The sequence below is a fragment of the Loxodonta africana genome, chromosome 10, assembly GCF_030014295.1.
Source record: "Loxodonta africana isolate mLoxAfr1 chromosome 10, mLoxAfr1.hap2, whole genome shotgun sequence".
NCBI lineage: Eukaryota > Metazoa > Chordata > Mammalia > Proboscidea > Elephantidae > Loxodonta > Loxodonta africana.
The window spans coordinates 117,244,442-117,256,705 of record NC_087351.1 but is presented as its reverse complement, the minus strand read 5'-3'; the positions used below and the strand labels follow the sequence as shown (position 1 = coordinate 117,256,705).

Genomic DNA, 12,264 nt, shown 5'->3' with positions numbered 1-12,264 from the left:
CAGTTAGGCACAGTTCGTATCTAACATCAGTTAGTCAAATGTTTATCTTAGTAAACCCTGCTGGCGTAGTGGTAAGGGCTACGGCTGCTAACCAAAAGGTTGACAGTTCGAATCCACCAGGCGCTCCTTTATGGGGCAGTTCTACTCTGTCCTGTTGGGTTGCTATGAGTCGGAATCGACTCGACGGCAGTAGGTTTGGTTTTGGTTTTTAGAGTACATAGTGTACCCTTCTATGCATTAAAAAAAACAGTAAAGAACACTTCCAGATACACTAGAACACCTTTAACATAATAATACAGTAATAATACTAATAAACAGCGCTGGTGGTGCAGTGGGTAAGAGATACAGCTGCAACCAAAAGTCTGGCAGTTCAAATCTACCAGCCACTCCTTGGAAACTCTATGGGGCAGTTCTACTCTGTCCTATAGGGTCGCTATGAGTTTTGATGCGGGTTGCAACGTAACGCCTGTTATTATGAACCACTGTACGCACCTCAAATTTTTAATGTAATAGGCTTTACAGAGTTGGCTCATAGCTACGGGTTGTATGTAAATCAAACATTCCTAACCTGGGAATTGCCTGTACACTCACAGAAAAAAGGAAAATCAAATGTTTTAAAGTAAAAGTAAGCTTAAGAACTTGTACCATCAACCCCTGAAGCCCTCAAAAGATGTCCTTTGCAGAAATTCCACGTTAATCTCCATCTACTTCTTCATGTTCCCTTAACTATCGTCTTCCTCCTGCACCAGGTCTGGGAGCACTAGACAATAGGTTCTGCTCTGTTTCATTCAATTATCACATAACACCCAATTGCAACAATTTCTATTTTTTATTGTATATGTATACTTTAGTAAAACAGGCTTTGTGAATTAGTTACAAATCTTAAATAACCTGTAGCATTGTTCCTGTAACAAAAATGGTTCTAATTTCCAAATTAGAACTTTGGGGAAAAAACCTATATAAATGAGGACTTCCAGGTGGAAAAAAAGAAGATTAAAACAATGACTAGGACCTACCTATAACACTAAGGCTTTACACAAACAGGCACGCTTTGTTTTACACAAGACCCACGCACTGTAGTGCAAGCTTTATTTTTTAGATGCACTGGAACATGGTTTTAAAAGAATTCTGGTGATAGTTTGTTATGTTTACTCCCCAACTAGCTTTTCATTCCCCTAGAATTTAAGTTTCATGAAAAGAAGGACAGTAATTTATTGTTTTTTAAACCTTAGAACAGTAGTTGGCACACTGTTGTGGTGCCATCAAGTCAGCTCTGACTCATAGCCATCTTATCTATAACAGAATGAAACACTGCCTGGTCCTGCACCATCCTCACAATTGTTGCTACATTTGAGCCCACTGTTGGAGCTATGTGTCAGTCCATATTATTGAGAGTCTCCATCTTTTTCGCTGACCCTCAATCAAACACGATGTCTTTCTCTAGTCTTGGTCCCTCCTGATGGCATGTCCAAAGCAAGTGTGATTAAGTCTCTCCATCCTCGCTTCTGGGGAGCATTCTGAATGTATTTCTTCCAAGACAGATTTGTTCGTTCTTCTGGCAGTCCATAGTATATTTGATATTCTTCACCAACATCACAACTCAAACTCGTCAATTCTTCTACGGCCTTTCTTTTTCACTGTCCCGCTTTCATACGCATATGAGGCGATGGAAAATAGCCATGGTTTGGGTCAGGCGCACCTTAAGTCCTCAAAGTGACATCTTTGCTTCTTGACTCCTTAGATGAGGTCTTCTGCCGCAGATTTGCACAACACAATGAATCATTTGATTTCCTGACTGCTGCTGCCATATGGGCACTGTTTGTGGATCCAAGTAAAATGAAATCCTTGAAAACTTCAATTTCTTCAGCATTTACCATGATGATGTTTACTGGTCCAGATGTAAGGATTTTTGTTCCCTTTCTGTTCAGCTGTAATCCATACTGAAGGCTGTAGTCTTTTATCTTCATCAGTGCTTCAAGTCCTCTTCACTTTCAGCAAACAAGGTTGTGTCACCTGCATATCTCAGGTTGTTAATGAGTCGCACTCCAATCCTGATGACTCGTTATTCTTCACATAGCCCAGCTTCTCGGATTATCTGCTCAGCATACAGATGGACTAATTAAGGAAAGGATACAACCCTGCCACACACCTTTCCCAATTTTAAACCACGCAGTATCCCCTTGTTCAGTTCTAACAACTGCCCCCTGATCCATGTACAGTTCCACAAGAGCACAATTAAGTGTTCTGGAATTCCTATTCCTTGCAACGACATCCATAATTTGTTATGATCCACAGAGCTAAACGCCTTCCTGTAGTTGATACAACCCAGGTAAACATCCTTCTGGTACTCTCTGCTTTCAGCCAGGATCGACCTGACATCAGCAATGATATCCCTCATTCTGCGGCCTCTTCTGAACTTCTGGCAGTTCCCTATCAATACACAGCAGCGGCCATTTTTCAAATTATCTTATGCAAAATTCTGCTGGCACATTACGGGTACTTAATAGATATTAGGGTGACTAAGTAAATGAAGGAAACCCTGGTGGCGTAGCAGTTACAGGTACTTAATAGATACTAGGATGACTAAGTAAATGAAGGAAACCTTGGTGGCGTAGCAGTTAAGAGCTACATCTGCTGACTAAAAGGTCAGCAGTTTGAATCTACCAGGCACTCCTTGGAAACTCTACAGGGCAGTTCTACTCTGTCCTATAGGGTTGCTATGAGTCGGAATTGACTTGATGGCAACAGGTTTGGTTTTTTTTTTTTTAAGTAAATGATATCAAAATACTAATGAGTTAAAGAGCTTGGCTGCTAACCAGAAGGTCAGCAGTTAGAATCCACCAGCTGCTCCTCGGAAACCCTATGGGGCAGCTGTACTCTGTCGTATAGAGTTGTTATGAATCAGAACTCACTCGACGGCAACAGGTTTGGTTTTTTAGTTTTTAACACACATGTGCCAGGCATCATTTGGGTGTTTGGAGAAACAGCAGTGCATAAAACAGAGTCCCTGTGGGTAGCAACTAGGCTCTTAGAAGCCTGCAACTAGCCATCTAAGATACGTCTACTGCTTCCATCCTGGTTGAAGCAAAGGAGAATGAAGAAGACCAAAGACACAAGAGAAACATTAGTCCAAAGAACAAATTAAACTGCATTTTGTTTCCACTTGGCCTTCATTTTATTTCTCCCATGCATCCATCAGCAGCCCTAAAAGAAGGAAAAAGTTTCTAATTACTATAGCACTCAGTTCAGATGCTAAGCATTTTAACAAATAATTTTAAGTTCTTGTACTGTTAGCCAATTATTTCATACATAATATTTTTTTCTACCTAAAGAATCAACAAACTTGAGAACCAAAAAAAAAAAAAAAGGTACATAATTCTTCTGCAGCCAATTTATTGCCTTTCCTGGCAGCACTAAGCACCTAAGAGGTAGTCAAAACCTGGAGAATTTAATTGTTAAGATTAAAGGAGTCCTGAACCTTCTCACTCCCATGGAATTGAGCTGGTATCACTTCATCCACCATGAATAATAGAAAAACATACACTGCTACTGAAAATAATGCAGAATCAAGCCAAAGCAGGAGATTATTAACAAATAAATAAAGAGTTCATTTTGAAACTAAAACCTCTCCTTAATGCAGAACATTCAAGTAAAGCTGCCAGATAACAATAACAGGGAATGGAAAAAAACACTGTCTACTGAATATCCACCCTCCCTTCTTCATTACCAAGAGAAGGGGGTATATGTTTGGGGAGGCTACATGGCGAGCTAAGTACTTGTTTTCCTGAATACTCCCATAGTTAGGGGTGGCCATGACTTAGTTCTAGCCAGTTTTCATTAGTGAAAGTCTACGGAAGGCATCTGGGAAAACTTTTTGTTTCTAATAAAAGGAAACAGACATGCTAGTACCATCCCTACCTCCTTCCTCCTGACTTGAATGCAACTGGGATATCTGGAGCTGTGTAAGTTATCCTTCAGCCCTAAGGTCTCAAACATGAAAGATAAGAATATAAAAAAAAAACCCCACCAATTCTAATATCACTGCTCCACTGAACCAAAGCTAGAAGCTGCCTACATCAAGATTTCCTTTGTGAGAAAACCCTCTAATTGTTTAAGACACTTGTGTTGGGTTTTGTTACTTGCATCAAAAACATTACTGACTGATACAGGGACCGTATCAATGCTAACATAAGCAGCAAAAAGAAAAATGAACAAGGAATGTACTCCATTATGTTTCACATATTATTTCTTAAAAAAAAAAAAAACCTGTCCATATATAAAAAAGCCATCAAATATAGTATTATCCAACCAGAAGACACGAGTCAGAATATTCCTTAGGCACACACACAAAATCAAAATGGACTTTTTAACATAAGTCGTCCCAGATTTGCCCTTCTATCTATTTTGCAGAGCACCAACCTGGGACAACAACTTTATACTCTTTCCATTCTTCCTGAACAGAGCTTGGTCCCATCTATAAAACACAAGACATGTGCCTACACGGCCTTTCTAATCCTTAAAATAACAAGCCACCCCCTTAACGCATGGGCAGGTTTTCAAATGTGTATCTACAATGCCAACTTGTGACAATCAAGGGCTAGCCCTCAAGTTACTTTCTATTTTAGAAATATTCACAATATGAAATTTCTCTTTTGAAAGTAACTAAGCAATTATTTAATGAACCGCAGAAAAAGGATAAGATCAAACAATTCAAGATCTAAAAAGCTCTTAAACTAGGAAAAGACCAAAACTTTGACAAAAATCATACAAAAATCTTCAGCAGATATTATACTTAACAGAGAAAATTTTAAATATTTATTTTAAGATCAGAAACAAGACAAGGTTACCCACTATCACTACCACTATTTAACATAAAACTAGAAGTCAAGGCCAATGCTGCAAGGGAAGTTCTGAGACGTGTGAACAGGAAGGACAGTGTCCTAATTTGTTGATGATACAATCTACTTACTAAAACTCAAGAGAGTAAGAAATACCATTACAATCCATGAGAGTTTGACAAGGCTGTCAGACACATGACCAACAGACAGCATTTTTCTACACCAGCAACAACCTACTAAAAACTAACTATTCATAATAGCAAAGCTATAAAGTGGCTGGAAAATAACAGACAGATAACTGCTCTCTGGAGTAAACCTTAAACTTCTAATTAAGGAGACAAAAGATAATCTGAATAAATCGAGAGAAATTCCATGCTCTTGGGAAGGTGGCACTATCAATTATACCCAAATTAATCTACAAATTCAATGCAATCTCAATTAAAATTCCAGTGGGCAGTTTTTGAGTAACTTTTAAACTTTGAAGTTTACACGAGAAATTAATTGCTTGGTCAAGAACTAAAAACAACAACAACAAAAAAAAAAAGGTGCAGAAACCAAGTATTAAGGCTAATACCACCAGCAATAATACATGTCTATATCACGTACCCTCTAACATCATGTGCTCAGAGGGATACATTTTTCTGTGATATTCTTGCCAAAAAGGGATAATCTCCACCTACTCATGAGAAAATACCAGATAAACAATTGACAGACATTCTACAAAATACCTGGCTAGTACCCATCACTGTAGAAAAACTGGTGAAAATTAAATAATGTCTGTAACCATCATTAACAGTATCGTATCAATGTTAATTTCTTGATCTGCGTAATTGTACTATGGTTCCACAAGTTGTTAACATTAGGGGAAGCTGAGTGAAGGGTATATAGGAACTCTGTAGTATTTTTGCAATTTTTCTGTAAGTTTAAAATTATTTTAAAACAAAAAGTTTTAAAAAAAGGTGGTATGAGGCTTACTTTACCAAATGCTAAGATGTACCACAAAGTCAAAGTAATTAAAAAGAAAAAACAAAAAATAATTGCGTGGTATTAGCACAAGAACAGAAAACTAGGCCAATTCAACAGAATACAAAACTAAGAACCATGAATACATGGGAACGTAACCTACAATGAAAGGGGTTTATAAACCATGGGGAAGGATACAGACGCTGAGTCGACAGCAGAGGAAATAGTGGTTCCTGGTGGCGCAGTGTTTCAAGAGCTACCGCTGCTAACCAAAAGGCTGGTAGTTTGAATCCACCAGGCGCTCCCTGGAAACTCTACGGGGCAGTTCTACTCTATCCTACAGGGTCACTATGAGTCAGAATCGACTTGACGGCAACAGGTTTGGTTTTTGGTTATTATCAGCCTATTGAGAGAAAGAAAACTGGATCCCTACCTAAGACCATATGCAAAAGTGGGCTCAGTCTAGAGGGATTAAAAACCTGCACATGGAAGGTAAAAACCATAAAAGGTTAACATAAGAAAATATAAGAGACTATGCCTGGGACCCAGCTGCATGATGAACTATTTAAGTGAAACTTCAAAAGCACAAACTTAAGGCAAAATGTTTATTTTGATTACATCAAAATTAAGGACTTCTGTTCAGTGAATGGGATCACAGAAAGACAGACAGGAGAAAATATCTGCAATACCTAAATCCTACAACAGAGTACCCGTTGCTGTCGGGTAGATTTCAATTCATATAGCGATCCTATAGGACAGAGTAGAACTGCCCCATAGGGTTTCCAAGGAGCAGCTGGTGGATGTGAACTGCCGACCTTTTGGTTAGCAGCCTGAGTTCTTAACCACTGAGCCACCAGGGCTACAACAACAGAGTGGTATCTAGAAAATCAAGGAACACCTAAAATCAACAAGAAAAAGACAGCAACAGAAAAAAGGACAAAGGAAAAACATGGAACTTATGGAAGAGAACACCCCAAAGTCAAGGAATATATAAAGAGATGCTAAAAATCATAAAGAAATATAAATTAAAATGACAATCTACTGTCACATTACACCCATCACAAGCTGGATAATGCTAAATGCTGGCTGGCACAAGGGGCTACACAGACCTCCGTGTACTACGGGGGGCATGTAGGCCGTGTAGCCGCCCGCAAGAGCAACCTGGTACTGCTGGCATTCTCTGTGATACGGCAGTTCTACCCCTAGATATACATCCCAAAGAAATTCTCACACAGCTCCATAAGGAACATGATGGAGGTGTTCACTGCTGCATTTCTCGTGGCAGCAGAGACTTGGAGGCAACCTGAATGCCCATGTCCGCCCCTGGCCAGTCAAATCTGTTTTCACTTTTAATGTTATTGTTATAGCAGGTGAACTATCACAATAATAAAATATGTTGAAAAAATAATTTACTTGTCTAATCTTCAGAGATGGAAATGACTCGACATCAATGGGTTTGGTTTGTTTTTGGTTTTAATCCTCAGAAGAAAGGATTATGATGCACAAGTAAACTGTGTCCAAAGAAATTTTGATTCGGTGACTTTTGGTCTGTTAACCACATGATAAAAAAAGTTGCCGTCATCTCCAACTCATGACGACCCCATGTGTATCCAAGTAGAACTCTGCTCCATAGGGTTTCCAATGGCTGTTTTTTTGGACGTCAATCGCCAGGCCTTTCTTCCAAGGTGCCTCTAGGTGGACTCAAACCTTCAACCTTTTGGTTAGCAGCTGGCAGCATTAACAGCTTGCACCACCCGGGGACTCCAGTTTTACGCTTGGCACTATTAAGTGTCAGCATTACAAGAGATACAGAAACAGAGAAGTGTGGTGCCAAACCTTCAAGGCACTTAAAACCTAGCTGGAGCGCTAACGTGGGGAACAGTAACTAACGGTAAGTAACAGTAGCAAGTGCAATCCCTGCTTCATGAGAAACTCAAGAGAGTGAATACTCTAAGTGCTGTCCGATAGAAATATAACAGGAGTTACATGTGTAATTTTAAATTTTCTAGTAGCCACATTAAAAACTGTAAAAAGAAACAGGTTAATTTTAATCATGTCATTTAACCCAGTACATCCTCAAATACCAAACCATGGTATTTCAACTGCATCATATGCACGTGAAGAGGAACTGACGCCTCTCAACTGTGGCGCTGGAGAAGAACGCTGAACATACCGCGGACGGCCAGAAGAATGAACAAATCTGTCTTGGAAGAAGTACAACCAGGACGCTCCGTACAAGCACGGACAGCGAGACTGCGTCTCGCATACTCTGCACATGTTGTCAGGTGGGACCAGTCCCTGGAGAAGGACATCATGCTTCATAAAGTACAGGGTCAGCAGAAAAGGGGAAGATCCTCAAAGAGATGGATTGACACGATAGCTGCAACAATGGGCTCAAGCATAACAACTGTGAGCATGGCGCACACAGGACAGGGCAGTGTTTTGTTCTGTGTTACACAGGGTTGCTGTGAGTTGGAACCAACTCAACGGTGTCTAACAACAACATCCCCAAATATTTCAACATGTAATATACAGGGTCGCTATGAGTCGGAATCCACTTGACAGCACTAGGTCTAGGTTTAATATAAAAACACTAAGCTTTTACATCCTTCCCCCCCATACTCTCTTTGAATCTTAATGTGAACTAGTCACACATTTCAAGCGCTCAGTAGCCACATGTGGAGAGTGTCTATTGTATTGCATACAAAGGACATGATCCTATTTGGATGAGATGAAGAAGAAAGGTGTCCCAGAGGTGAAGGGATGGAGTCTTTGAAGGACAAGTAGATTACTAGCAGGAGATGAAGATCATCAGACCAGGCTAAGAAAAGCTAAGCTTTGGGAGGAATAGGGCAGACCTCGCTGGTATCCTTCTCCCTACTTAGCAAAATTTACCAGCAATTTCTTGAGAAGCCTATCAATCTTCGTTTGTTATTTATAACAATTAGTAGCAACACTTTTAAACTGATGTATTGGCATACATAAAGACCTAATCCACTCTGCTTAAAGATAATGGCTGCACTTGCCTCCTCTCCCTTCGCCAACTCCACTAAAATGACAGTAACGGTGTATTTTTTAAGGCATAAGGTAAAAGGAACAAGACAAAGAGAACAGAAGAGATTACAGAAACATACCGTTGAGAACTAGAAGGAAAATGAAGCATATATAAGAATACTGAACACTAAGGCAGTTATGGAGACAATGGGCAATCCTGATCTGTACTACAGAGCACTCAGAAAGTTCAGGAAGCGACAGCAGCAGGCACCTCTACAAGTCCGACGACGGCAAGGCTGAAAACAGGATTCATTCACTCTGTTTAAGAAACAGATCAGACCCCCTAGATATCTTCCCCTACACTGGCAAAACAACTGCAGGTTCCTTAAAAAAAGTAAAATGGAAGGTCTCCGGGCTTGACCACCACTCGCCTGTCAGTTTGTCAAGCTGTGGTAGCTTCTGTGTTGCTGTGATGCTGGAAGCTATGCCTCCGGTATTTCAAATACCAGCAGGGTCACCCCTGTTGGACAAGTAGAGCTTAAAGATAATAGACTGGGAAGAAGGACCTGGTAAACTACTCCTAAAAAAGAAAAAAAATGGCCAGTGCAAACCTTAAGAATAGCAGCATAATACTGCCTGGTATCGCTGGATGATGAGCCTCTCAGTTTAGAACGCACTGGAAACGGGACTGGGGAAGAGCTGCCTCTTCAGAGTAGAGTCGACTTTGATGATGTGGATGGAGTCAAACTTTCAGGGCCTTCATCTGCTGATGTGGCATGGCTCAAAAGGAGAAGAACCCGCCGCAAACATCCAGTAGTAACTGGAAAGTGGCATGTACTAAGTATGAATCTAGGAAAATTGGAAGCTGTCAAAAATGAAATGAAACACACAAAGATCGATGTCCTGGGCATTAGTGAGCTAAAACGGACTGCTATTGCCATTTTCAACTGGACAATCATATGATTTACTATGCTGGGAATGACAAATTGAAGAACAGTGTCACATTCATCAGCAAAAAGATTTCAAGATCTAGAGTACAACGCTGTCACTGATAGGATAATATCCATACACCTAAAAGAAAGGCCAGTTAATATGACTATTATTCTAATTTACACACCAAAAACTAATGCCAAGGATGAGGAAACTGAAGATTTTTACCAACTTCTGCAGTTCAAAACTGATCAAACATGCCATCAAGATGCACTGATAATTACTGGTGACTGGAATAAGAAACTTGGAAACAAAGAAGGGTTGGTAGTTGGAAAATATGGCCTTGGTGACAGAAATGACCTCGGAGATCTTTTTATGATAGAATTTTGCAAGACAATGACTTCTTCATTGGAAATACCTTTTTCAGCAACATAAATGGTGACTATTTTTTTATACACATGCACTCACCAGATGGAATACACAGGAATCAAATCGACTACATCTGTGGAACGAGACAATGGGGAAGCTCAGTATCATCCGTCAGAACAAGGCCAGGGGCCAACTGCAGAACAGACCATCAGCTGCTCGTAAGCAAATTCAAGTTGAAGCTGAAGAAAACAAAACAAGTCCATAAGAGCCAAAGTATGACCTTGAGTATACTCCACCTGAATTTACAGACCATCTGAAGAACAGATTTGACACATTAAACACTAATGACTGAAGACCAGATGAGAGGTGGGATGACATCAAGGACATTATACATGAAGAAAGCAAAAGATCATTAAAAAGACATGGGAAAAAACAAAAGACCAAAATGGATGTCCGAAGAGACTCTGAAACTTGTTCTTGAACATACAGTAGCTAAAGCGAATGGAAGGAATGATGAAGCAAAACAGCTGAAAAGGCTTCAAAGGGAAGCTCCAGAAGACAAAGTATTATAATGATGTGCAGAAAGACGTGGAGTTAGAAAGCCAAAAGGGAAAGACATGCTCAGTATTTCTGAAGCTGAAAGAAGAAAAAATTCAAGCCTCAAGCTGCAATACTGAAGGATTCTATGGGCAAAATACTGAATGATGCAAGAAGCATCAAAAGAAGATGGAAGAAATAGTTACCGTACCAAAAAGAACTGGTTAATGCTCGATCATTTCAGGAGGCAGCGTATGATCAAGAACCAAAGGTCCTGAAGGAAGAAATCCAAGCTGTACTGAATGGATTGGTGGGAAAAAAAAAAAAAAGGCTCCGGAAATGGATGGAATACCAGTTGAGATGCTTCAGCCAACAAATGCAATGCTGGAAGCTATGCCAAGAAATGTGGAAGACAGCTAACCAGCCAACTGACTGGAAGAGATCCATATGTGTGCCCATTCCAAAGAAAGGTCATCCAAAAGAACACGGAAATTTTGAACAATATCATCAATATCACGCACAAGTAAAACTTTGCTGAAGATCATTAAAAAACAGTTGCACCAGTACATCGACAGGGAACTGTCAAAAATCCAAGCCGGATTCAGAAAAGGACGCGAAACCAGGGATATCACTGCTGAAGTCAGATAGATCTTGGCTGAAAGTAAAGAATACCAGAAAGATGTTTACTGTGTTTTATTGACTATGCTAAGGCATTCGATTGTGTGGATTATAACAAATTACAGATTAACACTGCAAAGAATGGGAATCCCAGAACACTTAACGGTACTCATGAGGAACCTGTACACAAACCAAGTGACAGTCATTCGAACAGAACAGGGGGATACCGAATGGTTTAAAATCAGAAAAGGTGTGCATCAGAGCTGTATCCTTTCACCACACTTATTCAATCTCTGTATGTTAAGCCCATAATCCAAGAATCTAGACCATGTGAAGAAGAATGTGACATCAGGGTTGGAGAAGGCTCATTAACAACCTGTGTTATGCAGATGACACAACCTCGCTTCCTGAAAGTGAAGAGTACTTAAAGCACTTACTGATGAAGATCAAAGGCTACAGCCTTCAGTATCGATTGTACCTCAATATAAAGAAAACAAAAATCCTCACAACTGGACCATTAAGTAACATCATGATAAATGGAGAAAAGACTGAAGTTGTCGATGATTTCATTTTACTTGGATTCACAATCTACACCCATGGATGCAGCAGTTGAAAAATCACATGGCGTAACGCATCGGGCAAATATGCTGCAAAAGACCTCTTTAAAGTGTTAAAAAGCAAAGATGTCGTTTTGAAGACTAAGGCACTCCTGACCCAAGCCATGGTATTTTCAATTGCCTCATATGTATGAGAAAGCTGAGCAATGAATAAGGAAGACTGAAGAAGAATGCCTCTGAATTATGGTTTGGTGAAGAATGTTGAATGTTACCATGAACTGCCAGAAGAACAAACAAGTCTGTCTTGGAAGAAGTACAGCCAGAATGCTCCCTACAAGTGAGGATGGCCAAACTTTCACGTACTTTGAACACGTTATCAGGAGGGACCAGTCCCAGGAGAAGGACATCATACTTGGTAAAGCAGAGGGTCCACGAAAAAGAGAATGACTCTCAATGAG

General features: G+C 40.0%; 1 protein-coding gene across 6 annotated transcripts in view; it reads right to left on the bottom strand.

Moving 5' to 3' along the window:
• The window catches only part of MARK3 (microtubule affinity regulating kinase 3), a 99,255-nt gene that overhangs the window by 75,348 nt on the left and 11,643 nt on the right, over positions 1 to 12,264 (bottom strand). For 2 of the 6 annotated variants that reach the window (XM_010588850.3, XM_023546584.2), the window contains exon 1: positions 10,194 to 10,325. The exons of 1 other annotated variant lie outside the window; for it this stretch is intronic. In XM_010588850.3, the coding sequence (XP_010587152.1) occupies positions 10,194 to 10,262 (69 nt within the window). In that variant the 5' untranslated portion in view covers positions 10,263 to 10,325. Of the gene's footprint in view, positions 1 to 645; positions 3,205 to 10,193; positions 10,326 to 12,264 lie in introns of those variants that run through there. 3 more of the 6 variants (XM_023546585.2, XM_023546586.2, XM_064293029.1) reach the window with 2 other exon arrangements.